This window comes from Semicossyphus pulcher, unplaced genomic scaffold (genome assembly GCF_022749685.1).
Source record: "Semicossyphus pulcher isolate SPU_LCO1_2020_fin unplaced genomic scaffold, fSemPul1.0.p SCAF_14, whole genome shotgun sequence".
NCBI classification, from domain to species: domain Eukaryota; kingdom Metazoa; phylum Chordata; class Actinopteri; order Labriformes; family Labridae; genus Semicossyphus; species Semicossyphus pulcher.
In genome coordinates this window covers 8,828,013-8,855,495 of record NW_027211648.1, presented here as the reverse complement: position 1 = coordinate 8,855,495, position 27,483 = coordinate 8,828,013, and the positions used below count along the sequence as shown (strand labels likewise).

General features: G+C 44.0%; 2 protein-coding genes across 2 annotated transcripts in view; one reads left to right on the top strand and one right to left on the bottom strand.

The window, feature by feature from the left end:
• Positions 1 to 6,553, top strand: pccb (propionyl-CoA carboxylase subunit beta). The gene is made up of 15 exons (XM_069661650.1): positions 1 to 249; positions 1,967 to 2,086; positions 2,197 to 2,265; positions 2,363 to 2,419; positions 2,620 to 2,733; positions 2,898 to 3,008; positions 3,095 to 3,203; positions 3,333 to 3,453; positions 3,559 to 3,640; positions 3,734 to 3,857; positions 4,383 to 4,490; positions 4,824 to 4,924; positions 5,328 to 5,426; positions 5,521 to 5,620; positions 5,733 to 6,553. The coding sequence occupies exons 1-15, from the start codon at positions 7 to 9 to the stop codon at positions 5,852 to 5,854; spliced, it is 1,680 nt and encodes a 559-aa protein (XP_069517751.1). The 5' UTR covers positions 1 to 6; the 3' UTR covers positions 5,855 to 6,553.
• Positions 6,554 to 7,989: 1,436 nt separating this feature from the next.
• stag1a (STAG1 cohesin complex component a) overlaps positions 7,990 to 27,483 on the bottom strand; it is a 52,246-nt gene continuing 32,752 nt past the window's right edge. The window contains exons 2-32 of the mRNA XM_069661583.1: positions 22,861 to 23,078; positions 22,377 to 22,497; positions 22,108 to 22,263; positions 21,905 to 22,001; positions 21,744 to 21,820; positions 21,056 to 21,260; positions 20,622 to 20,773; positions 20,447 to 20,520; positions 20,231 to 20,354; positions 20,032 to 20,130; positions 19,872 to 19,951; positions 19,641 to 19,748; positions 18,663 to 18,777; positions 18,398 to 18,515; positions 18,113 to 18,216; positions 16,765 to 16,857; positions 16,231 to 16,524; positions 15,996 to 16,066; positions 15,731 to 15,899; positions 14,065 to 14,157; positions 13,670 to 13,844; positions 13,008 to 13,147; positions 12,617 to 12,718; positions 12,382 to 12,530; positions 12,120 to 12,248; positions 11,808 to 12,010; positions 11,543 to 11,711; positions 10,423 to 10,539; positions 10,187 to 10,301; positions 9,985 to 10,065; positions 7,990 to 9,512 (exon numbers count right to left, since the gene is read on the bottom strand). Coding sequence (XP_069517684.1) covers positions 9,489 to 9,512; positions 9,985 to 10,065; positions 10,187 to 10,301; positions 10,423 to 10,539; positions 11,543 to 11,711; positions 11,808 to 12,010; positions 12,120 to 12,248; positions 12,382 to 12,530; positions 12,617 to 12,718; positions 13,008 to 13,147; positions 13,670 to 13,844; positions 14,065 to 14,157; positions 15,731 to 15,899; positions 15,996 to 16,066; positions 16,231 to 16,524; positions 16,765 to 16,857; positions 18,113 to 18,216; positions 18,398 to 18,515; positions 18,663 to 18,777; positions 19,641 to 19,748; positions 19,872 to 19,951; positions 20,032 to 20,130; positions 20,231 to 20,354; positions 20,447 to 20,520; positions 20,622 to 20,773; positions 21,056 to 21,260; positions 21,744 to 21,820; positions 21,905 to 22,001; positions 22,108 to 22,263; positions 22,377 to 22,497; positions 22,861 to 22,889 — 3,783 coding nt within the window. The 5' untranslated portion in view covers positions 22,890 to 23,078 and the 3' untranslated portion in view covers positions 7,990 to 9,488. The remainder of the gene's footprint in view (positions 9,513 to 9,984; positions 10,066 to 10,186; positions 10,302 to 10,422; positions 10,540 to 11,542; positions 11,712 to 11,807; positions 12,011 to 12,119; positions 12,249 to 12,381; positions 12,531 to 12,616; positions 12,719 to 13,007; positions 13,148 to 13,669; positions 13,845 to 14,064; positions 14,158 to 15,730; positions 15,900 to 15,995; positions 16,067 to 16,230; positions 16,525 to 16,764; positions 16,858 to 18,112; positions 18,217 to 18,397; positions 18,516 to 18,662; positions 18,778 to 19,640; positions 19,749 to 19,871; positions 19,952 to 20,031; positions 20,131 to 20,230; positions 20,355 to 20,446; positions 20,521 to 20,621; positions 20,774 to 21,055; positions 21,261 to 21,743; positions 21,821 to 21,904; positions 22,002 to 22,107; positions 22,264 to 22,376; positions 22,498 to 22,860; positions 23,079 to 27,483) is intronic.

The window sequence follows — 27,483 nt, the reverse complement described above, 5'->3', positions numbered from 1 at the left end:
GCAAAGATGGCGGCCTTCAGTGTGGCTCGGAGCAGCTGCGGACTGATACAGGGGTTGAGGACATCTTTCAGGAGTTTTTCTCCCGTTAAACATGGTGCAGTCGCTGCTGCGGTACCGCAGACGAACCTGCTTCGGGGCTGCCGCTGGTATTCTGTCGGCCACCTGTCCGTTAAGGAGAGGATTGACAAGAAACGGAAGGCGGCGCTAGTCGGGGGAGGTCAGAAGAGAATTGATGCACAACACAAAAGGGTAAAGTCAGCTAACATTGACTTTCTGTTATTACATTAACACCAACACTGGCATAAATGCGGTTTTCAATGATGACATAAGATGCCTGCATTCAGGGGCCTTTGTCAATGGTTTCTGGTGCAGTGTTTTTTCCCCTCATACACTATCAGTGTCCTTTAAAAACTTTAGGCAGCAGAAAAAACCCTGATTCTACTTTCAGGAAAGGTAAAATCCATCTTGCTGATCGCCAGTGCCCTTGAGCAAGTTACCAAGCCTCTGCAACCTCACGTGACGTTGGAAGTCCTAGTTTGCAGGCTTAACGTGGATAATACATCCTAAAAATAATCCCAGTTATGAAATGCAGGAAGGTGCCATCTGAAACTGGCATTGTTCACTCCCTCATGTGTTCTACCCATTCATTCCCATTGAATTAAACAACAGAGAATTCCAGTGTCCAGTGTAACAGCCGAGTGTGATGGTCAAAACTTTGTAAACTTGTGATGCAATTTACCATATAAGATAATGTAGTAGTTATAAGGATGGTTAGATGTATCTCTTTAGCTCTGTAAAACCCAACGATGCAGCTAGTAAACCTGTAATAAAGCTCTTGTGGTTAGGAATTCTAGTCAGCAATATGGGGTGTCTAGTCAGGACCCGGGAGGCGGGGATATCCTTTAAGCGTTTATTGTGAAATTATCGGTACACATATGCACAGGCACTGTTTTTGTTTATAATATTACGTGGGAGTGTGGTTCTAAAATAAAGAGGAAACAAAGACATCCATGTTAGCTACTTAATATAGACTAACAACTTTATACACTTACAAGAAATAAACGGTGCTAAACAGGTATTATTAGAGACTATAATCTATAACAGAAATGCTTCTAAATAGGCTACAGACAGGACGGATAAAAGGACTACTTAATACAAACTAGCTTGTTAATTGCTTCATAAACAGCTAGAAAATTAACAATGTTATGGTATAAATCGCGAATATAAACTATAGTCTTTACAATAAAATACACAAATTAGCACTTACTTGTGGTCATGGACGCACTGCTACTTTTTTATGTACCAACGGGAGCCATGTGCAAAAAAAGGGCGTTGCCTAGCAACGGGGTTAAACGATACTGTCCATGCGTCTTCCCGTCCGCTGAGCCTTTTGCAGAATACCCACAGAAGTAGGTGCTAAAAATACAACTGTTTGTAAATATTTAAATCAATTAATTTGTGAGAAAGTAAATGTTGCTACATTTTGAATCAATTCATTGCAATAGTCTCTGATCGATTTAAGGTGATATCATACGCGTATTAGTAAAATGTATTCCAACTGCCAAAAAACAACTATAAGATATAATAACTATAACTATAAGAAGATATACTTTATTAATCCCTGAGAGGAAATTCAATGTTTTCACACAAACGTGCTACACACAAACATAGGCCTGAAATACACACATGCACAAACAGGACCCTATAGACGTGCATTAATGGAGGGGGCTGCACATGTACATGTGCCCTGAGCAGTTGGGAATTCGGTGCCTTGGGCAAGGAACTAGCACCTCTCCAGCTACCAGCCCCAATTCCATACTTGGTCTGTACCAGGACTTGAACCGGCCACCCTCAGGTTCCCAAACCAAGTCCCTGCAGACTGAACCCCAGAATAAAGTTATCTGATAATGAAAATTAAATTCTATTTAAATATTGAATTCTAAAACCCCTCATGACAAATCAACAGGGTAAGCTGACAGCCAGGGAGCGAGTGCAGCTTCTGCTGGACCCCGACACCTTCGTGGAGTCGGACATGTTTGTGGAGCATCGCTGCTCTGACTTTGGCATGGAGCAGGACGGGAACAAGGTAACAGGTCGCACACAGGCCACAACTCAGCAGCATCAATCAGGCTCAATCCACTGGAAACCTTTTGTGTTTTGTTTTCTTTGTAATATTTCTTTCTCTTCCTGCCATAGTTCCCGGGTGACAGCGTTGTGACAGGGCGTGGCAGGATCAACGGCAGGCTGGTTTATGTGTTCAGTCAGGTACAGTGTGTAATTATACTGTAAGAAACCTTCATTAGACAGTACCCAACAACTCCGACTGTGTAATAATCGTTCTGTATTACTCTTTTTCTCTCAGGACTTCACTGTGTTTGGTGGCAGTCTGTCTGGAGCTCATGCACAGAAGATCTGTAAGGTAATAGACCCTTAGATAGAGAGGTGTGTGTGTGTGTGTGCATGCAGAAGTAGCTCCAGCAGCAGCATTAAACATGTCTCTTCCTTCAGTAAATTATTCTTGTCAACAACTAGAGCACCTCTTAATGTCTGTGGGTGTATTTTTGTTTTGTCATTGGTTCCTCCTGTTTGATTTATTTAATTTAAACGCTCTGTGCTCAGATTATGGACCAGGCCATGACAGTGGGAGCCCCGGTCATCGGGTTGAATGACTCTGGTGGAGCTCGGATCCAGGAAGGAGTGGAGTCTCTGGCTGGATATGCAGATATTTTCCTGGTATGGTTATTTTGTAAAGAGTCTTTGCAATTTTCTGCTAATTATATCAAAATTATACAAATATATTCTTAATTTCTACATTTTGAATCTCTCATGGCTGGATGTACAGGCTGTTTGACACTATGAATGTAAAAGTGTAAACATAAAACACTCTCCTTCTCCAGAGGAATGTGATGGCTTCAGGCGTCGTCCCTCAGATCTCCATGATCATGGGTCCCTGTGCAGGAGGAGCTGTCTACTCCCCCGCCCTGACAGATTTCACCTTCATGGTTAAGGTAGGGAGCTGCACAAACACGACTGAAACACAAGTCCAAATTTTTTGTTTAGTAATTGTCTGAGCTGTGCGTGTTTGTGTGTGTAGGACACGTCATACCTGTTCATCACAGGACCTGATGTTGTGAAGTCCGTCACCAACGAGGACGTGACTCAGGAGGAGCTAGGTGGAGCCAAAACGCACACAACTGTTTCTGGTTAGTTTGCATGTAATTTAATCAACATATAAACTTCACATTTACTCATCTGAATATATAACTGCCGAAGATGAAATTCTTGAAGATGGTCTTATAAGTTCTGAAAGGCGTCATGTGTCTTGTTCTCAGGAGTGGCTCATCATGCCTTTGAGAACGACATTGATGCTTTGCTCAACCTGCGAGAGTTCTTCAACTTCCTGCCATTAAGCAATAAAGACCCCGCCCCCATCAGGGAGTGTCACGACCCCAGGTATCCAACCGTCTTAAAATCCACTTGACAGAACAACAAGTCACCTATTCTTTATGGAAAATCTCTTTATATCCACTCATGTCTGATGTCATGTTGCGTTTCCAGTGATCGTCTAGTCACCGCATTGGACACAATCGTCCCGTTTGAGTCAACTAAAGCCTACGACATGTTGGACATCATTAAAACAGTACGCGCACACACACCCTCCTGCTCCTACATCTCTGAACACATCTTGTTTCATCTCTGGAAGTAGTTAAAGTTTCTTCATGCATCTGTTTAGATCGTGGATGAGAAGGACTTCTTTGAGATCATGCCCAACTATGCCAAGAACATCGTGGTGGGATTTGCCCGCATGAACGGGCGGACTGTAGGCATTGTGGGCAACCAGCCCAAAGTGGCTTCTGGTAAGTAAAATATCAGACTGAAAAAGGGATCAGAGTTATGTAAATGTATCTTGTTTAAAAAAGAAATTACGGAGAAATTCAAAACTAGAAATTGTAAATCAAGAAGAAAATGTGCGTATTCTCTGAGAATAATGTGAAATATTTAGGAGAAAAGCTCAGAAATTAATGAGAAAAAACTCACGTATTCTCTAAGATTTATGTCATAAATGTAGTGAAAAAGAAACATTGAAAAATCTATATTTTTCTGGTAAATATTTTAGTTTTTTTATACAGTATATTCTCAGAATATCCCTGTTCTTTGTGGTAAATTGTCTCAAAGTTTTATCTCAAAATAATTACCCTCCTCACCTGGCTTTATTGTTTTTATTGAACTTTTGTTTTATCTACAAAGGCCCTTATACATTTTCTTTTTTTGTCTTCTCCCTTTTTAAATGATGCTTTGTATGTATACAAATAAGTTGGGAACAAAGAATGTGTTAATAGGTATTCTAGTCCTCAGTCCTTCATGTCTGCCTTGTTTCTCAGGTTGTTTGGACATTAACTCCTCAGTGAAGGGAGCCCGCTTTGTACGCTTCTGCGACGCTTTCAATATTCCCATCATCACCTTTGTGGACGTTCCAGGCTTCCTGCCAGGTATTCTTTGTCATTCTCACAGGGCAGATACACTGTAGTGTACATCTTAATCAGGTGGATATACGGTTCTCCTGCTGCCATGAATAATACAGATAGCAGAATGTCTTTGTGTTCACAGACAGAACAAACCTACTGCACAGAAAACAAGAAAACATTTAGCTGCCAGCTCAGGGAAAAGAAATAAGCAGCATATAGATACAGTGAGAGTAAATACACACTACAGTAAGCTTAGCTGCTGTATTAAGATCTGTACACGTAAGCTAAAACTGTAAGAAGATGCATTTAAACGTAGCAAACTTGCACATGTTTTCACGGCTGTGATGTCATCAACAGGCACCGCTCAGGAGTACGGAGGCATCATCAGACACGGAGCCAAGCTGCTGTATGCTTTCGCTGAGGCCACCGTCCCGAAAATAACCATCATCACCAGGAAGGTGTGTGTCAACTTATTACACTGATCAAAGTGTGACACAATTGTTGATATGTGGATTTCGTAACTTCTAATCTTCGCTTGGTTTATTCTAACATCAGGTTTTAACTAAGGCTTCCTGCAGGTTCTACACAGTAAAAGCCCTTTTTAAATATGCACCTTACAGTGAAGCAGCTGCACTCAGCACTACAACAGCTTATTCGGGCCATTGTAGGAAAAACGTAAATTATGGTGCCAGTGGAGGATGGTGGGTAGTATTCATTGAAAAAAACTTGATAACTGACATTAAATCTAAGAACCTGAATATTCACGTACGGCAAGCAGTGGTATCTGAGGTTGATCTAAGCATGGAGAGTTAAAGGGATGACGTATGACTCAGTTGTAATGTGTCTGTTTGTGTGTGCCAGGCTTACGGAGGAGCCTATGACGTGATGAGCTCCAAACACTTGAGAGGAGACGTGAACTACGCCTGGCCCACAGCTGAGGTTGCTGTCATGGGCGCCAAGGTACAAACATGCTCATTTTTCGGTTCTCTCTCTCTCTCTTTTTCCTTCCTTTGGTTTGACAGTGAGTGCGTTTGTTTCTGTCTTTCTTTCTCAGGGTGCTGTGCAGATAATCTTCAGAGGAAAGGAGAACCAGGCGGAGGCAGAGGCTGAATATGTGGAGAAGTTTGCCAACCCCTTCCCAGCAGCTGTCAGAGGTCATCTCTCTCACTGTTTTATAGCTCTCCAAAAATCTGCTGCCTTCAGTCATGCATATTCTTTTACTGCGTATGCATTTTGCAATTCTGACCGGCCAATTGTTTGTTTTAGGTTTTGTGGATGACATCATCGAGCCGTCAAGCACTCGCAAGATGATCTGCAGAGATCTGGAGGTGCTGGCCAGCAAGAAGCAGGTCAACCCCTGGAAGAAACACGCCAACATTCCTCTGTGAAAGTGCAACACTTTAACACTACCGAAGGCACATGGTTTGGGATTTACCTGAAACTTCAAATTTAAACGAACTGCAGTGGTAGCCTGTGATAGCAAACTCGTTGTCTCACTCCGCTGAAAGCAGCATAGGAAGATACAGTCCCTGATTTTGTAAGTGAGCTGTGAAAAGACAGAGGTGCTCTGTTAGCAAAATTAGCATGTGTATCTTTATATCTTTACCTCTGATATGCAAGACGTCAACAGGAAACACTTCACTATATTTTACACCTGACCTGGTGTCACACACAGTAAAACTAATAGTCACAGCAGCAGTGGCCATATTGGTCACCATTGTTGATGCCATGTAGATGATTGTAGCTGAAAAACAGGAAACTGTCAACATGCTAGTTTGTTAGAAATATTCTGTAGTCCGTTCCAAAGTTGTTCATGTACTGTATTTAGTGTGGTTATTTCTCTGGTGTGAAGTTTGCTATTACAGACGCTCTCCCTGCGGTTGATGTCCTCTGTTTAGGTCAAAAGAAAAAAATCTTCCTTGCAACCTGGAACTGTGCCTTTTCTCTCTGGCAGCCGCCTCGCTGCCATCTGTAAAATAAATCATGGACTTCAATGCTCGTGTCGTCTTTACTTTTACCAATGCAATAGTTTCTATCTGTACTCAGTTTGTTTTTCAAAAGACAATAAATATAATGTATATGATGTAGTCATAATGGTTTTAAGAATAAAATAAACTGATTTTAAGTGGCTGCTTTTTCCTTTGTGTGGGAGAGAGGGAGAGGGAGAAATAAGTTGTAATAACTTGTTGGAACAGCCACAAAGAGCTGGGGAAGCAAGGTCTACATAAAGTCTGAAGAGTTCAACGCTTATATTAAATAGATAATTCAAATGTTCTTTATGTGTTTTATGATGATCCTGATGACGGCCACAAGCTAAAACTCACGCAAAATAGTTCTGCATACTAATTTAGCTAGTGTTGCTGGTCCTGTATGTACAAGATGAAAGTTCTTTTGCAGAAGTCAGGCTGATGTGTATGGGATAGCTAGTTTGGCATTTAAATGTGCGTGTATGTGTTTTCTTGCCGAGCGCTGGATATGAAAGCGTCATAAAGTTAACGTTTTCTTTTTGGAGTCTGTTGTAACGACAGCTGGCAGTCAGTTTAGCTAGTCTGGCTGAATTCACCAACCAGAACGTAAAAAGTGTGGAAAGTTCTCTTTGTGCTCTTGGATTGGAAAAACAGGAATGCTTCTTGGATATCATTTTAACCACAGGTCGAGACCACCCGGTGAGATCCACAACTTTTGACGATGGAAAACCAAACAGTAACGGCTCTAGGCGAGTCAAGTCGAGCCGTTCGAACGATGCAGTGCAGCCTTGGTTTAACCCACCTATATCTACATCCACTAATAACATCCTCCATCTCTCTCCGAGTGTTTAGCCCACAATATGTCACATCTCCTTAGTTTCCGTCCGTACAAGAGCGTGTCATCATTTCACACTGCCCTCATCAGCAGATCGAGTTAGCTAAGATCTCAGAAGATTTCAACGGTCAAGATCAACGTTCAAGTGGATGAGAAGAAAAAGAGAAGCTCTACAGTTCCTCTGCAACCGAACAAACTCAATCTGCTGATGAGGATTATGAAAAGAAGCTCCAGACAAGAGAGAAAGTGATGTTACGGCTGTATGTGCTCCCTGTTTGTCCCTCTCCCCTTCTGTTCTTAACTCTGCAGGTGAACCTAATTGCAAATTAAGTGCACCTGGCCTTGTATCAGTACCCTATTTAAGACACCAGCACTGACATCACTTAAGTTGAGATCGTTTTGTCAACTGTGGTTCCTAAAATTAAAAAATGAAATATCAAGCGCTACACAATTATAGTCTAGTATGAAAGCTTGGAGATGCAATTGACGCGGGGTGCTGGTTTAGCTCAGTTAATGGAGCAGGCGCCCCGTGTGTGGAGGCTACAATCGTCTGCCAATCATTTGGTGCATGTCACCCCCCACCCTCTACTCCCCATGTTTTCTGTCTCTCTTCACCTGCCATATCAAATAAAGGCAAAAGCCCAAAAATATGATCTTAAATTAAAAAATGAAAAGAGATGCGACACTGAGGTTGTGAAACAAAGGCAAACACCGACGACGGTTCATAAATCGATTACAGATTTTATTTTATTAAAAAGAATTTAGGTTCACAGAAAAAAGAACAAACAAAACAGGCTTTTAGAGCATTTTAGGGCAACTGATGTCAACTGCACTGCAGAAAAGATCCAATTGTCTCTGATATTTACAGGACGACTGCCAAGCCAGCCAGGGGGAAATGATTGATTAACAAAAGGTGGGTGAACGACGACGATATGGCTGGAAACATTCAAAACACATTCAAACAAACCTGTCAGACATAGAGATCCATCACTGCACTTGATATGAACAATTAGAACAACAAACCTTGAACTGCTCTGATCAGCTAACACTGCAGGCGGGACCTGTCAAATGATGAAATAATCTGCTGCAATACTGAACTGTGAAATGATTACAATCAGACCATACAGCGCTTAAATAGCTGGTATCCCGCGGCAACAATCTGAGCTTGGTAACCGTTAGATATGAGTTACAGGTGTAGGGGGGAGGGGCTGGAATATAATGTAAGTATGTAGGCCACAATTTGGCAACAAACAAGATACATATTCAAGAAAAAGCTGTACAAACATCAGACAGAAACAAAAACACACTCGATTTAAAACTTTAGTACTAAAGCTACAGAATTCAAAATATGTTTATTGTCTTTTTTTAAAACTTTTTTACTTCAAAAAGCAGTTATTCGAGGGTGTGTGTGTCCGAGCTCTCAGAGGGGGTGGGGCTTCTTTCTCTCCGGGGTCAGGGGGTGTGGCTTCAACCGTCAAATGACAACACTCGCTTTGATTCGACATGACACACAAGACAGTTACATCACTTCCTCCCGGTCGGTCCTGGTGTGCATGTGCGTCTACTCAACCATCATCGTCAACACTTTACACGTCACACACCGGCACCACACACACGGACTCAGATGGCGAACAGTGAGAGGAAAAGGGGGGGCGGTGGGTGGTATTAAGAGCAAATATATAGAACATTTAGTATTGAGATCCTCTCTATGTTTGATTTAACCAGACGGACCGAGGTGCAACACCAAAAGAAGAAGGGGGGGCTGTACAGAGTGTTGCGCTGCTGATCGGGAGCGGAACCAAACATCTGTGAAACATGGAACCATTAAAACTGCGAGTACTCATCGGCCGGCAGCCAGGGCGCCTTCAGAGCTACCGCTAACAAGAGCTAAACCAACAGGAAGAACAGGAGCAAGACGACGCTCTTGAGTAATCCGGACTAGATTCTGGAGAATATTCTGGATCCTCCGGCCCGCCTGAAAGAGCAGAGCCGATCCTCGCTTGCACACACGTCCAGGTGAGATCCAGCCGATGTGGGATCCATCGGCAGACCCACTTTAGAAACATCCTTCCATCATGTCTTTTTAGAAAGAGAAAAGTACTTCAACATAGTTTTTTCTTCTCTAAGGAGTTTGATTGGCAGGTTATCCCAAACACGCCCTCCCTCTTCAGTTTAATCCTGATGTGAATCCTGATCTCAGGATCTTTGACTCGTCCCAGATCAGAACATGGGCATGCTGAATCCCTGCAACGGAGAGGAGAGAGACTGTCAGATAATAACACGGAAGGAACAAGGAATTATTTTGAGCAATGTGTATGTGCAGGAAGCAACGTGCAGTTTTTTATGATGGCCACTTGGGGACGCCAAAAGCAAAAATTAAACTTCGTCTCATAGCTGCTTTAAAATCCGATGTGAGTGTGTTAATTTTTTTTATAAATTTTTTATTCGGATAATTTTTTTCTATTCATAATTTTTTAAAGAAAATTTTAACAAAAATTTTACAGAGCTCAAAGTAATATCTTAAAACAGTTAATTACAAATAAACAGGGTGGAATAAAATAAATGAAACAGCAACAGCTTGTATTTACAAGGTGGAATTAATTATTTTTAAACTTTAAACTATTATTATTTAAAAATAAATAAATAAATAATAAAGTGCTAATGGACCAATTGTTTAAGCTCTAGTTCTTGACTCAAACGCCCTAGTTTCCCTCACCGACTCGTCTTCAATCATCGCTGCAGAGTCAAAGAAGTCCGGTCTTAGTTCCGCTCGTTCACGTCTGTTCCTCGATGGCGGCTGTGAAGCACAAAAGCCAAAATGACGCCATTTAATTCAGACAAACATCTTAACTTATCTTTATTTCTTCCCTGGGATTTCACAATGTCAAATGCTTTTAAAAGAAAAAAACGTCACTGACCAGGTCGATCACCATCGTGTCCTCAAACTCCTCGTTCATGTCCTCCAGCTGGCCCCGCGATGACATCATCACATCCTCGAAGATGGGCTCTGCGTCATCCTCCATTAACCCACGGCTAATGGAAATGTGATCCAGAGTAACAGAAACAAACAATTACAAAAGAATCAGCATAACCACCTGCGTTATCTTAATGCATGTTGGAGGTATGAAGCCGGGCTTCCCTCTAATACACTTACACAGTCTGCCGGACGCCCTGATTGCTGCGTGACTTGATGTAGTTCAAGCCCGTCCGGTCCTTCCTGTTCACCTCATCCATCTTCTGCTGGCCGAGCCACGACATCTGCATCTGAGGACTGAAGACAAACAAAGGGTCAACAAACTTTCGTGTTTGCTAATCCAAAAAGTAATTCACAAATGTATATGAGTCAGTTTGATATGCATTTCTGAGGGGACATCTAGCTGCTCCCACCTTTCAGTCAAGCCGCCGTACCCTAAATAATGCTTAACTTAATCCTCTAAAGTGGCCATTCAAGGAACTGCAGTTTTGGCACTATAGCGTTCATTTTTTTAGCCCAGCGAGGCTGCTGCTTGACTAATCTCTATTCACAGATTCTATATAGAAATGTAGAGTCTGTAGGCTGAGTAATATTGACCAATCACGCATCAGCAGGCTGCGGTGTATGCAGGGAGAACGGTCTGTGTGGAGAGCAAAAGCAGGCAGAACGTAACCCGCCGTGATGACATCCCGGCTCCCATCAGCGGCTATCTGACAACGGTCTAGCTTCTGATTAATCTCTATAAACCGACGTCTGCATGCTAACAGCTAACAATCCGTTCTACATCTAAAATTCCCTGACGTGCTGTAGCAAATGCCGCTCAGCGTTCAGATTTCCCAACTTCCTCAAATGCATCAGAAGTGATCAATCCGAGCTTCAACAAACGAGCATTGTAACAGTTTTCTACTTCTTGAGGACAGACCTGACAAAGCTTCATTTTTACTTCTTACAAATCTGCATCACGATGCTGAAATTTCGGCAAAGGTAAGACCCGTTAATTAAAGTTACACTTTTTCTGTAAACAATGCAGCCTGCGGGAAAGGAAGTCTTGACTGAAAGTCGTTTATCCCGTTTACCCCGGCGTGTTCAATGTTGTCCCCAGAGGCTGTATCGTTGTCAGACTATAGCTGATGGGATCTGAGATTGCTGCTTGACTGATGTTTAACTTAACTGTCTTAGAATGGCAAATACAATCCGCTGTGGCAGATAAACTGTAGAGGTAGGGACGTAATTCATGAACTACAAGCCATTTTCTGTTGATGTGAAAATGTGTATGTATGTGTATATATTATAGACTTACTTGTGTACGAAGTCATTCTCTGATCCGGGTTCTGAGTCGGGGTCTGGCATGTGTTCTGCTGGTCTGTTCTCTCTGAGGACTGTGGAGGTGAGCTGAGGAGTCTGCAGCGCTCCCGGTGTCTGAAGAGTGTCGTTACGCATCAGCCATGAGCCCTCCACGCTGCTCTCTTCTACAAATAAATACACAGAAAAAGCTCACACTATCAGTAACACATCAAATATAATTACAATAACCCTCATGTCAGTTTGTGCGCCCCTCTCCTCACCCTCGATGCGTTTCTTGTGTAGCGGCGGCCGTCCCTTCTTGCTACGGACCGAGCCAGTTTTGCTGCTGGAGCCCGACGTGACGGACATGTGGTCCTCGTCTCCTCCCGTCAGCAGGCTGTTCCTGTAGGAGATCAGCGGCAGCCACACGTCCTCCCGGCGCTCCGACATGGACTCCGACATGAACTTCTCCAGGTACGAGTGGCTGAGGGGGGACGCAGCATTTTAGCATGATTCATGTATTATGAAACTACATTATACAAGTGAGAGAGATTTTCCTTAGAATATGAAGTAAGCTTGAAGGGAGAACTTACACTGTCTTTTTATCTTGGCGGATTAGTTTGGATGAAAATTCGCTGAGGACCTCCAGGAAGGCCAGATTGATGGGAGGAAACTCTGGTCCTCGAGGATTCTGGTACTTAAATGCAAACTCTATGCCATCCCTGAGAGCGAGAGCGAGACGGAGAGAGGCAGAGGCAAAGTGTAAGAACGACAAAGAAATCTTCTCCTCTATGTCTGAATAAAAATGTGAGTCCAGTCGAGCTCCCGAGAGAACAGAGCAGTCGTAGCTCTTACTTGTGCAGCGTGGCGACGGCCTCTCTGGTCTTGATCTGGTCCAGGCCGAAGGTGAGGGCGAAGCGACGGGCCAGCTCTTTGATGCCGCTGACGTGGGACGACGTTCGGTCCAGGTTTGGTCCCTGGTCCTGCAGCAGCTCGTTGAACAACTGCAAGACAAGCATTGTTAAAGTGTTTGCACGCAAAAGCGCTCGCGTGTATGTAGCCTGTAACATTATTTCAATCAATGTCTCACCTGCTGCAGACTGAGGATGAGCGTCTTGGCGCAGAGGATCTTGTCCGTCTGTCTGGTTTTACTCAGAGTCTCTTTGATGATGTCGCCGTAATCATTGTAATACTGAGGCAGAGGAAAAAACAGTTAAACACATTAAAGATGGCACAGTTTGGTACATGCTGTTTTATACAATCTACAGATCTAAAGAAACCAGGATTTAGAAGTTTAATTACAAACTTTGGTTTTAAAAGACGGAAATTCTTCCTACGTCTATTAAAGCTTCATTAGAAGTTTGTTAAGTCTTGTATTTTTAATCTTCAAAATATATCTTCTACATCCTCGAGCAGTCTCTCAGTCTCATGTAATAAGTACAAAATTTACAACACTAAATATATATACAGTCAACAGTCACCTTCATGTAGTGCTTGAAGATGTCTGCAGCAGCGGGCATGTCTACGATGTCGTAGATGATGAGTTTGCAGAACGCTGCGAGCAGATTTCTCCTTTTGTGAAGCGCCTCGATCTTGTTGGCCTCGTCCTCCTCGTCTCCCTCTACAGGCAGAGGAAAACAGCAGGTGAGGTCATTTTGTTTTTAACGTTTATTCAAATATATTTCATTCTTATTGAGTTCCTTTGAACTAGAAGAGGGGGTATTATGCTGTTTCACATTTAAGACATATATATACAATGTTGGATGTCCAGACTAAACGTGGGTGAAGTTTCAGATCTGCAGGTAAAAGTATGTTGGAGTAATCCCCAGGCTTCTCAGCTCAGTCTGCAGACTGCTGTGAACGCCAGGTTTCACACAGTTTTTTCTAAACGCTGCACTTTGTGATGTCACAAGTGAGCTGCCCAATCAGAAAAAAGAGGGGGTTGTAAGGACGGGATTTCTTAAAAGGAACAGAGCTGTTTCAGGCAGCGGCTGTATGAGGGCCTGCACAGAGCACCAGTGTGAGAACTGTAAATTATGCTAAGCTACTCCACAGGTATCCCAGAGAGAAATATGAGCTCTTTATATTAGCATAATACCCCCCCGTTTAAAGCCAAAGTTGATCCACTCCTTCTCTAACTCACCCATGCTCTGACTCTCGTCGTCCTGGTCGATGAAGACGTGGTCCAGGACGAAGTTGAGCAGCTCGTTCTGCAGAGTGCTGTCGGGGTTAAAGACCAGCGGCTGCAGGCCCTCCCTGCCGCCAGACGTCAGCTGGTGACTGAAGATCATCAGCAGGTCGCAGAGAAGCATGAACGCCTGAGAGAGAAGCACAAATCAGGAGTTACGATTTCGGAACAAAACAAGCTGTCTTAAAACATTAAACACGCCAACAGTCATGTCATGTTCGTTACAAACACTGTACACGTTTTCTCTTTCTTCAGCTGCTTGTTATTCAGGATCCAAACATGTGTCTGACAGTGATGTTTGATGCATCCATTTTCTTACAGTGACAGTAAAGGTGAGAGTGTGTTGTTACCTGTTCTTTGACTGGTGTGTTGACGTTGGACAGGCACTGCTGGCACACAGCCAGGAAAGACTTCACCACTCTCCTGAGAGCCACCAGGTCATCCTGAATACACACACACACGCACACACACACACACACACACACACACACACACCATTAGCCAAGTGTTACAAATAATGATTGAACAGAAATCAATCTTTAACACTCAGGCTAACTGTCTTGCCTCGTTAGCCGCACTAATGAATTAATGAGACTTTAATGATTTCTATTAATCGTCCACTGAGGCAGAAAATCGACTGATTTGTGTTGATGCTGGTCGAATGGCTCAGAGAGGACAGCGGGAAACTGTATGCTGATTAATTTAGGATGATGCTGTAAAACCGATACAGCTAATAGACTTACATTGTACATACATACATTACTTAAAGGAGCAGTTCACCCCTGGAAAAAGCCATTGTCAGTGGCTGGTGTTCTCTGTAATCAATAGAAGCAGTAATATTTGAAATTGGCGCCATAGCTGTGGAGAAAGTTGTACAAACAGCTCGTGGTTTTGCCCGTTCTACATTCCTACAACACCCAGCGTGCATTGCGCCCCTCCCTCTGAAAGGAAAGGAACTACCGTATTACACTCAAGGAGGTTGATCACTGCAGGCAATGTCTCAGAGCGGTACAGAATCCAAAATACGACGAGAATATACCGGTGGGTAGTCTAAAAAATCTTCAGGTCTGCAGTCTACATTTCAAACCTGACGATTTTGAACGAGACATGACATCGGAGGCGGGCGTTCTAGATTGAGGAAGTGTAGTCTAGCGAGCTCCCTGGCCTCCCTGGTATCGGAGGTTTTCCAGGGCCCATTGTAGAAGCAGATAGCATCCTCCAAAGGAACAGAGCCACATTTTTTCCCCCTACTATAATGGCGTTAGCTCCCCATAATAGCATGACAGGACTGAGGTTGAAAATCGGCGAACTGGCCCTTTAAGAGAGGATGTAATAAACACAGGGCATCAACTGGACTTTATGCTGGTTTTGGCTGCTGGTTTCAAGCGTGGGACGATGACTGGAGCTTTTTAAAAGATTGGATCTGACGGATAAATAATCTGCAACAATTTGAGAATCCAGTTTAAGCCATTCTGTAAGCAAAAGTAACCGAGTCCACCGGGTCTGTTTTTATCAACAACATACACTAGGAAATTATGATCAGAATCTGATTCAACACGTCTTAATTGAGAAAATAAATCTTTACTTCAGCTACAGTTGATAGTAATGAATTAAGTGACATATACAAGGTAAAGATGGTAAATTATTCAGCCATAGTAGAACGAGTCGAGAGAGGACTACTGAACTTGAGCTAAAAAGAACATCCTTCCACATTACATGACACCTTGCAACAAAAGGGGCAACATATTCTCCAGCGGCCGTTTAAGGTTAAACTGTTTGAGAGGTCTGAGCCTTGGTGAGGGATGCCTTGACACAGTGTTGAAGTGTTAAATGAGATAGATTGAGGGCAAACCGCTGAGCGTGGGCTCAGCTTCCTGTCCAATAATGAGGTGGATCTTTACACCTAAGCTGACTCTCTCTGCAGAAATACAGATAAGCCCCCGTCCCCCTGGGCCTGACGCCGCTCGAAGACAGAAGTCTCGACTCTAGCTCTGCCAGCGAGGTGAGTTCCCGCACCTTGCTCGGAGCCCCCTCTGTGATCTTGACCAGCTGCCACAGGATGGAGTAGTGGGAGCACTGCAGGGCCTGGACGGCGATCTGCTCCGGCATGGAGCCCTGCTCGATGCCCGCCTTCAGCAGCCGGTAACAGCTCCCAAACAAGTCCCACCGCGTCAGGTCGTGGGCACTGAGGGAGGAGAGATTTAACAAGACAAGTAAAGACATCAGGCTTTAAGTTGCAGCTTTAAACAGGTCAAAGTATGAAATAAGAAGAGGGTCTTACTTGTGGAAGGCTGTGAGTCTCTTCAGAGTAGATAGAACATTGTAGATGTCGTCATCATCGGCCTCCTCAGCCTGCAGAATAACATGTTAGAGCACAAAGATGAGAGCAATATTGCTGCACATACTCTACACTCTACAGGCAGGACAAAAGACCCCCACCAAAATAAAAGCATAGAAGTTACAGACTACATATTTCTTCCACTGTGCATCTGAAGTCTGCAGCAACACCGTCATACCTCCTGCAGCAGCTCCTCCACAGAGTGCGAGAAGCGATCCGTCATCTCGTCGATGAGCTGCGAGCGGGCGATGTCCACTCGGTTCATGATGGTGTACTCCTCCGAGCAGAGGATGCTGTAGGTCTTGCTGCAGGCCTCCAGCACGTCTATCTCGATGTGCTTCTCCACGACCAGCCGGATCTGCTTCAGCAAGGCGTCCAGGTGCTTCTCCATGCGGCCGGCGCTGTACACGTCCAAGTCGAAGAACTGAGGGATCTGCAGCAGGTTGGCTACCTTCTCCGAGTCTGCCTGGTACTGTGGAGAGGCGGGGAGTAGATTAAGATAACATATCTCAAACCCATCAATCAGCAGCTGTGTTACTGTTTCCCTGTTTAGTATTTATCCACACGTCCACATTGGCAAACGTTCATGACTACATAAATAACACCTGATCAATTATTTTCGACAAACAGATCAGTCTTTGAGCCCGCTCATTCATCAGTGTCTCTGGCCTCTCTTCTGCAGGCTGAAGGCTGGCTCGCAGGAGTGTCTTACCTTGGACAGGATCATGGGCAGAGCCATGATGAAGTGCTCTGTCAGTTTGTTCTTATCGTCTATCTGAGTCTTCCTCTCCTTCGCTGTCAGCACCTGGACGAGCAGACGCAAAAAACTCAAGGTCAGAAGCAGCGGGGGGTGGAAAAGAAAAAAGGCAGGAAGAGGAGGACAAAACGTTTTTCTTTTGTTTTAGATGAAATATTCTGTCCTCTCGGTTAAACCAGGAAAGATGAGATACGATGTTCATGAAGGAAGTTACCAGCAACCCTGGTCGCCCCAAAACAGCCCAAATATTGAAGACATTTATAAATGATTTTGCCAACACAAAAATGTGTTAGATTTATGGTTTTAAAACAATTCGGGTTTCTTTCACTCTCTGGAATTCTTAGGATTTCATATTTCTTCATTTTATTAATCTGCTTCTCTCCATGTCAAAACCGCAACGAAACAATCTTTAAAAACACTCTTCAAGTTGATGTTCTGTCAAACACAGTTTATGTCCTTTGAAAAATGTTCTCATTTTGACTAAGAAGTGTAAATGTGGGCAGATTCGTTCTGTGTAGAGGGCTGCACGGTGGTGCAGTGCAGTCGCCTCACAGCTAAAAGGTTACTCGTCTTTCCTTACAGTCTCTTTACAGGCCTTTCTGTGTGGAGTTTGTATGTTCTCCCCGTGCATGTTTGGGTTCCCTCCAGGCACTCCGGCTTCCGCCCACATGTCCAAAGACGTGCTCGTTATGTTCATTGGTGACTCTGAATTGCCCGTAGGTGTGAATGTGAGCGGGAAAGTTGTCAAACTCGGCGCCGACAAATTTGTAACGACGTTGGAGTGCTGCTCGGACGGAGACCGGCGGAATTTGTAGCTGAGATGACAAGGAGTCGCAGGAGTTAGTGACGGAGCATAGCATCGTGTCGGAAAGGGGGCGGAGATTAGCGTGTCGACGCAGGTTTTGTGTTCCCATCAATGTTGATCAGAGCTGAGGCGATAATTACCCGGGTCTACTGCAGAGTCATTGACACCGGGACTGAATGCCGATTGTAACCTTTCCCGCTCAGCACAAAAGCTGGATGTTAGCAGTTTTTTGACCAGTGGGAAAGCGGCTTATGTGTCAGCCCTGTGATTGACTAGTGATCAGTCCAGGGTGTACCCCGCCTCTCGGTTTGGTTTGGAAAGGACTCAGCATCGTACACATTAGTTAGATCACATGGATTCTGACGGTTGGCTTCATTTGAACCAGGGAATAGAGATTTAAGATATTGCTTCAGGTTTCCTGCTCACCTTCTACTCAACTCGGGTAAAACTCAAAGTGAACACTGAAAGAGTTTTAAGGAGTAAAGTGTGTCGACATACCCGTTTGCCGGTGCCTCTGCCAACAGGTGGATGCGCCTCCGCTGCCTGTCGGATGGTACAGACTGTCAGCTCTATCAGAGCACTCTCCTGTCTGTCTGACAGCACTGCAGAGACAGACAGGGGTCAGAGCAGAGGAGAGAGAGACAGATAGGGAGACAAAAGGAAGAGTCAGATTGTCAGCGAAGTTAAGAGAGGAGAGAGCGAGAGAGTTTCAGGGAGCAAGATGTAATTGCATCATCTCAGCTGGTTTGTTGTGAAGTAGCGTGAAACACATCATAGGCTCACCCTCCTCCCCCTGCACGGGCTCCTCCAGCAGAAGTTCAGTCATACACTCCCAGTCCTTCAGCAGCTCCTGAGAGCTTTCCCACAGAGAGTCCACCAGGTAGGCTGCATGCTCATGGAGCTGCACACAGAGAGACACTTAGTACATGCTCAGGCTCTGTGGGCATCTTATAGCTGCAATCCATAACATTTGCTACTTGATTGGCACTGTTAACCAGGATGTGTCGACGAGAGGAACATAGATTGTGTGTTACAGTCGGTGTGTTACCTCGCTCTCCAGGAAGAAGAGCACCAGCATGCGGATGAGATTTCCGTTGGGGCTGCTCCTCCCTCTGCGCTTCGCCAGCGCCTCCTCTGCCTGTGGGTCATGACGACTGAACAACCTGACAGACGGAGAGGGAGGAGGAGAAAGGGAGGGATGGTAAAAAAAGAGAGCGAAATGTATAGAACAGAAATAGAAGGAGGGAGAAAGAAAGGAAAAGAGGAAAGTCAGTAAACGAAGCAAATAAGAAAGACAATAGGAGCCACTTTTGAATGCCAAATAAAATACGTAGAAGTGTAGAATCTTAGGGATAGGAGGTGTTCTGGTTTCTGTTCAAACTACACTTTTAGTCCGAGTAATATTGACCAATCATGTATCAGTAGGCTGCAGCGTATGCAGGAAAGACATCCCGTGTGAAGAGCAAAAGCAGACGGGACGTAATGCGTATTATATACATCCCGGCTCCCATCAGCGTCATCTGACGACGATTTAGCTTCTTATTAATCTCTATAAACAGACATCTGCATGCTAACAGCTAACAATCTGTTCTAGATCTAAAATTTAACTTGAGATGAATTCCCTTGACACTGTGTCACGAAAAACGTTCAGATTCAAATGCATCACAAACGATCGATCCGACCTCCGTCCAACAAACGAGCATTTTAAAAGTTTTCTTCTCCTCTCGAGGACAGACCTGACAAAGCTTCATTTTTACTTCTAACTAATCTGCATTATGATGTTGAAATTTCGGCAAACTTAAGACCCGTTAATTAAAGTAAATCACAAGAAAACAGGTTCTTTTTCTGTAAACAATGCAGCACACGGAAAGGAAAGTCTTGACTCGAAGTCGTTTATCTCTAACCGCCGGCGACACGCCCAGCATGTTCACCGTTGTCAACAGAGACTATATCGTCTTCTGGCTATAGCTGATGGGATCAGAGATTGTTTTAAGTTAAAGTACGAAAGGTTCCAGGATGGACTCACTTCCTGTGCAGGAACTCTCCAGCTGCAACAGCCACCGGTCTGTGGGCGGAGTAAACCAGGTGGTACACGTTCTCACAGTCCTCGTTGGACAAGGCGTCTTCACTGCCCCTGAAACACAGCGTCAGAATGAGTTAGACTTTAAGAATAAATGACCTTAATCTCTCCTAAGTGAAATTTCAGAAGTACAAGAATAGAGGAAAGTAATACAGAGAAAGAGTTACAGGTACTCACTGCAGGATGAGTGTGACCAGTCTGATGGCCTCCACAGCCACGTCGTACTCCTTATCCAGCGTCATTGATACGATACGGTCCTGTCAAAAACAGATGTAACACTTAGTTCTACTGTTGAGTATTGTAAAAGTAAATATGGTTCTTGTTTTGATTGCGTTACCTTGAAGCGGTTGGTGAAAAGCTCCAGCTTGGGGAAGAGTTCTCGGTTTGTGTACAGGTTCTGCAGAGCCTTCAGGCACTTCAGACGCACCTCTCCTTGCTGTAAACAGAGACAGTTAGAAACACGTCAAAGGGGAGCAGATCCCGGTGGACGACTTAACTGACAAAACAGTTTTCCGTTGGTGTGACTGTGAGCGTACCCTATCGTGTAGCGTCCAGCCGACATACTTCAGGTAACTGTCATTAAGGAAAGCGTCGCTGTACATCTTCATCCACACGCCGATCTCCTCAATACAGATGGCTCGGATTTCGGCGATTGCATCCCTAGAGAATAAAGAGCGCAATCAGTATTATTATTATGACAAATACGCTCCGAACTTCCCGGGAACGTTCACATCAACCCCTTTGAGGTGTACCTGTAGCGATGCACAAAGATTCCCTTGAAGATGGAGTTCATCATGTTCTCTATTTCATCCTGGTTTTCCTGAAGCTGCAAACAGACAAACAGGACAGTCGGAAATTAACCCAAGCAAGACATACAGCTACACATGGATAACAGCTGATATTATGTAAATATTCCAGTCCACCAACCTCCTTCCTCTTCTGCAGGAGCAGCTCCAGCTTCTCGTTGGCTCTCTTGCCCGCTATCTTGTTCCTCTCGGCCTCGTACTGTCTCTGGGTGTTGTCCTGGTGGATGCTCAGGTTCAGCGCCACGTTCACCAGCGCTGTCATCAGCTTCATCGCTGTGCAGAGACAAAATATGCACAAACAAGCATAAAGCATGAACACTGCAGCTGTTCGACCATCAATCTTACTCTTTTTAAAGTCTTTATTATCTCTACAGACAACCTTTCCTTTAACAGGAACATAAAGCCATCTATCTATTGTCAGTGCCTGCTTATTGAAAGATATATCACAGCCGCTGAGGAGGTGTGTGTAACTCACTTAATCACTGTGCTCTACAATATAAATGTCTTAATATCCCTGTAATGATAAGAACTGTTGCATGAAGCCGCTGTCGTTACCTGCTAACGTGGAGGTGTGTCTGAAGGCCCGCACTTGCGAGTCGGACAGCCCCGTGAGGAGGGAGATCACCGTGTCCATCATGTACTCGTCGTAGATGATGCTGTACTGACACTGGCGGATCAGGACGCTGATGAACTCGCAGAAGTTGTAGCGGAACTTCTTCCACATGGGCCCGGGCATGGTGAGAGGATAGTCCCCGCTGTCCTGTTGACGAAGGCAGACGTGATCAGAGACGTTCTGTATCGTTTATCAGAATAATGTGGTTCTAGGCTGCTTTTGTTAGACTTTTTCCTGCATGTATGTATGTTTACTTATGTGTCGAGGGTTTCTATAATATAACATCCGGCCTCTTCTGCTTGGACATCAGGAAGACCTTGACTAGATTTGTGTCTTCAGACAGCTGGATTGGTTGCCGCTAGTAACAAAAATGGATGTCAACGCTGTGACACAGATATGTGTCTGCATAGGGTCCTATTTTAAGCAGACTCTAGCTGATTCTGGTGGCTTGTTTGATTTTCTAGTTGAGGTAAATAGAACCAATAGTAGACAGGAAGTCCTTTTATCCATCCGACCACTGTCAATAGAGACATGGAAGTATAAAATCCATGGAGGCCTTGTGGAGAATTATTCCTGCTACAAACACCAACACACTCTGAACACATCCACTATAAGGAGACGGACAGTTACCTCGTCAAACTCTTCCGTCATCTTGCGGATGATCTCTGCGTTCTGCATGTTCCTGAACATCTCGATCCTCACGGTGCCTGATCACAGAACAACAACGACAGGATTTGTAACAGCCGTTTGGCACACGACCACAGACTTCACTCAAGTTTGAGTCCTCTTACCTTTGCAGCCTGAGCACTGGATGAAGAAATTGATGAGGTCCAGCAGGGCCAAGTCTCTGTCCTGTTTGTACGACTCGATCCACTCGTCCACCACAGACTACAAACACATGCAGAGAAAGATACAAAAAAACATCATTATAATACATTTAACAAGATTATATTTTGATTATAGACACTTCTATAGATAGATAGCATTCACCCACCTGCATGGCACTCTTGCCCAGTTTGACCACCTCAAACAGAGTGACCGGGTCTCCGCCGTCTCCGTTTTGTTGAGCCACACCGTTGGCTTTCCCTCGCCCTCTTGCTACGCCCACAGGCTTGTCTGTCGGTGACTTCCGAGGCTTCTTATTGGATGGCTGCAGGGACAGAGATTTCAATTACAACAGGAAGAAAACAAAGAACCCAATTCACTCATAGTCACACAAAAAAAAATACACATAACACAGACATAAACACATGAACAGTCTACCTGGGCTTGTTTTCCGGGCCTCCCTCTCTTCTTCTTGCCTTTCACCTCGGGATCCTCCATCTCGCTCATGCTCATACTCAGGCCCACTGCGTCTGTCGCCCCTGACTCATTGGACGAGTCCCTGAGGGAGAAAAAACAGAGGCTTTTTTTTTACACCCTCAAAGCAAATATAATGACGGATAATGTTCTTTACGAATGTTAAAGCAACACAAGCTAGTTGTTTTGGTGGAGAATAAACAGACTCCTTCACTTGTGTTTTGAAGCTTTGAGCAGACACAAATGTGGGTTCTCAAAAGTAGGTTTGTAAACGTTTGATTAAGGGCTACAGAGGGGTTCTGTTCTTAGTAACACCCCCTCTGAAAAATAACTTTGATTTAGAGAAAAGAAAACAGTTTCAGAGCAGTCATACACATGTTTAAACTTTGTCTAAAGTGCTTTAAACGCCTGTCATTTTCTTGTTCTGTCAACAGCGTGTTTCACTCACTGCAGGACGGGGAGCTCTGAGGTGATCATCCTGGTCGCTGTGGGTGGCGGTGAGGAGTTTAACTTTGTTCGTGTGCGTCTTCAGGTTCAAGGACGGTGGTATGAGACAGGAGGTCAGTTCGGGGGGAAAAAGTTCAGGAAAAGGGAGCAGGGAGGAGAGGCCGCAGGACGGACGGACGGGCTGCACTCAACTTGCTGGCACTTAACTCTCTTCACCTCCTGGAGGAAACACACGGAGAGAGAATGGTTATTAAAAGATGCATTTAAAGACAAGTTCAAACAGTAGGAACTTAAATGAAGCAGGTGATCTGATGCAGGTATACTTTATGTGCACAAAAAAAGAAACCAGTTTTAGATATAGGAGGAAAGCTGTCGGGTTATTAATAAGGATATAAGGTGATCCCATCAAATCATTGATGATTTATTAAATAAAACTTTGACAAATTACTGTTTTAAATGGTTTGTAACATCAGTCAACATTTGAGAGTGTTATGGTGCATTCAGGCTCCCTGTCCAAAGTGTCACATTTGTTAAATGTCACTGAAAGCAGCGGGAGACAGGTCAATCTGTCACGCTAGTTGATCAGGCTGTGGAAGTGAAAATGGGGAAAGGAGGACACCAACTGGTCACTTTGAGAACTACAACGGCAAAATATTGTGGAAGGAGTGGTGAGAAATTGGACACAGGGATGTTACTGTTAAACAGTTTCAGAAAACTCACGTAAAATTAAACCAAAGTGCACAAAACAAGTAAGCTTCTTTTATTAATTTAAGAGCAAGAACAGCTTTAAAATAAAAAATACTGAATTTAAAACTTTGTAAATGTAGAACTACACAGAAGGAAGAAAAATGTTATGACTTTAAGTAACTAAGCCCCTTAAAAAAACAGTGAAATATGCTCTTTGTTGGACAAAAGCTTAAAAATAAATCAGATTTTTTTTCCCCTTAGAGCTGAAAATTCCCAGGGGCCTCAAATGATGCAAACTCCGTGAAACAATCCCAAAATGCCTTGCAGCCAGAGCCAAGCGTGAGGGTAATTTATCACCGAGAAGACTGGCAGCTAAGTTAATTACAACATTAGTTACTGACCTGTTCATATGCTAATGAGAGCAAAGGGCAGAGGAGGAGCAACCCCGCTCTCTGCCACCAGGGGCAGTATGCTCCACAAAGTCCTCCGCTCAAACTCCATCTCCAAACGGCTTAATTGAGTTTTAACAGGAGGGAAGTGGACTCGGAAAAAATATTTAGCGCTAATTTAAGTCGGAGCTCGGTTACAGTCCAGTTCTGTGCGTCTCCAACATGTTTTAAGAGTGTATTTTCCCCAGAGTGTGTGTGAGTGTATACGTGTGTGTTTGAATGTAGGTCTGGGCAACAGTAGGGGGCAGGCTAAGAGAGTGTGTATTTAAATACAGTCTTCCACACAGTGTTTGTACTGAGGAATAGCATGGGCAGGAGAGCCCACTGTTACTCTACATTTAACTGCACGCGCACACACACTGTCTTTCTCGCTCTCTCTCTCACACACACACACACACACACCGTCTGGATCGTGTTCGAACATGTCCAGGCAGTCAGCTGAGCAAACAGCGAGCCTGTGAGAACGAGACTCCCGGTAAACACCGGATTTCAATCACTACAGCTACACAGTCTATTCTTAAAGTCAGTCAACCTGCACGCTGTCTTACAGGACGTTATAATAGAAGCAGAAGTTGGCTCTTTTGAGCTCAAACTTCAGTAGGCCGAGCCCACAGAGGCGCAGGGGGTGTTAATAGCTGGGATTTGACCTGCTTTCATGCACATAAGCTCCAGATCGATTTTTGCACTTGATATTCCTGCTGCACAGACGTTAAACCTGCAAAAGGATATACAGAAAAACCTGCCTCTGCTGACATGGCCGCACATATAAATGATGAGGGAAATAATCCAGGTCGACTGTGGCGCAGCATTCAAGAACTTTGACAGGTGAAGCAGAAATGTTAAGGCGCATGATGCCACAACAAAGACGACAAATCCGCCTGCTTTTTCAAACTTTGTGTAACCTGGAGATGCACTAGGAAGTTTTGCATCAGCATTAGAAGTATATTTCATACAACAAGTGTGGAAACTTAATGTGCAAACTATGAAGAACTTAAATTTGAAATGATGTGCAAACTTAAAGTGTCAGGAAGTGATCAGGGAAAAAGGACAATACTTAAAATGGGAAAGAAGCATTGAAATACAAGAGTAGGAAAATGTGTTTCACAGCATTAAATAAGTAAATAAAGTTTCAGGACTGTTTCATTTGCACATCCAGCCCTGAGTACCGGCTGTATGCAAAACCTGTCCTCTCTTTCAACAGCTTAAAGACTTTAATCCTATAAACATAAGCCTCTCTCTGGAGATTGTTGTTTCCATAATCCTGCTTCAACTGATCTTAAAAAAATAAAAACCGTATTAGCTTGAGCCTTCACTCTTTCAGCAACAAGATGATGTACATTCACGGAGCGAGTTGATTTCATTACATCGCAATAGAAGCTTTTTATTTGAGTTTAAAGTGTTAAAGTGATTTCATTTAAATAAATGTCTGAGGGCGGCGGTTTAGCTCAGGGGTTAAATCGGCAGCCATATACAGAGACTACAGTCATCTCCCACTCTCTCTTCCCCCATTTCTGCCACTATCCACTTACTTTTTGTAAAAAAAAATCAATCTTCAAAATAAATGTCTGTTTAGTCTCTATCTATCGCCGAATGAGGTAACACAGTGGTGATTGAGCCTATGGCTATATATACAAGCGGGGCCCAGCTAAGCCAGTTTTCCCACTGGTCAAAAAACCCGCTTACACCCGCTAACATCTGGCTTTTGTGCTTAATGGGAAAGGCTACAATCGGCATTCAGACCCGGGTCAAATGACTCTGCAGTAGACCCGGGTAATTATCGCCTCGGCTCCCATTGGCATTGATGGGAACACAAAACCTGTGTCGACATGCTAATCTCCGCCCCCTTTCCGTCTCGATGCTATGCTCCGTCTGTAACTTCTGCGACTCCTCGTCATCTCGGCTACAAATTCTGCCCGTCTCCGTCCGAGCAGCGCTCGAACATTGTTCCAGACTGCGTCGAGTTTGATACACAGACTGAATAAGTAACAGTTACAATAAAGACCTAACCACCGTATCATCTTCACTGTTTACTAACCCTGTTTCCAGCGCGTTTGTGACGCAGCAGAAAAGAGACCGACAGGAGGATACTTCACTGGCAATGGTAAAAGAGACAATCGGCATTTATAAGCGTGTCTTCCCGGTTCTGAAAAACCTGCGTCAACACGCTAAATTTAGGTGAGAAAGTGGTGTAATATAGTATAAAACACTACATTTAAGAATGAAACTTACTTTTATGGGTTTATAAGAACCTCTATTTACACAACAGATATTCCACCTGCACAGGTTAAAATCACAGCCCTGCAAAGTAGAGAATAGTATCTCAGCCACCTGTACACACAGGTAGCCCAGGAGAGACTCATCTTCTCATCTTTCCTCACCCTGGCTGTTTTGCACTCCACAAAGTCTTCCCACTAAGGCCAGGGGGCACAAACACAGCACACACAACCTGACGAATTGAAGTGGGACACAGGGACGTGTCCTAAACAAACCAACAAAAACAGGTAAACAACGTGGAGACAAAACGCCTGAGGGTCCTGTCCAAGAAAAACTTCCACTACTACTAAACTAATCCTGTTACAGAGCAGTGGAACGGACAAATAGGCTTCATTTAATCTTCTCTTTAGATCCTGAGTGATTTTACATTTGTCGATTAAAACACTTCACATCCTTTAAAGAGCTGACTGTCGCAGGAAATAATCAGGGTGTAGTTGAAGCAGCTCATGCACACAGTGATTGGAGAAGCATTAGCATTTAACTGACACTTAAGCTAATCTGCAGCGCTACTTTACAAATATTTAATAAGAGGCGATCACAAAATGCATCTTCACACGACTGTCCTGCCCAGTAACTCCGCCCCCTTTCACCTCCCACCTCCCTCTATCGTCCGTCTAAACTTCACAAACTCTTATATCTCATCTGCTTGGCTCCTTTTTTTCCCATCATGCCTCTGCTGCGTCCCCCTTTTCATCATCAGATTATCTTTCTCCGGAGGGACAGAAGCCAACTTCATTTGAATCATCCTTGTCTTGAGTTTTTTTTTTTCTTCTCATTCCTCCTGAGCTGCACAGAAAGAGAGGAAGAGGAAACGGGCGTGTGCGAGTGTGTGTGTGTGTGTGTGAAAACTGGAAGCCTGCCTGACCCATTATTATCGACCAACAACTTAATAATCCTGTACACACTTTGGCTTTCCTCATTTTCTCTACACACCAGCACTTCCTCTCTGACTTTCTCACCCGTACACACACACACACACGCACACACACACACGCACAGATTGTAGCAGCCTCTACAGGACTCTATGAATAATTTGCAGCGAGTCTCCTGAACTGTTCTTCAATTTTGGTTGGACAGGAGAGAAGCTGCCAACTGTATCACTTCGCACCTCTCGTGCACTCTCTCACTTCTGCTATATTATTTACTCTAACTGCAAACAAACTCTCAGAATAAATAAATCCTAACTCTACAATAATACCTGCTAGCGCTACAGC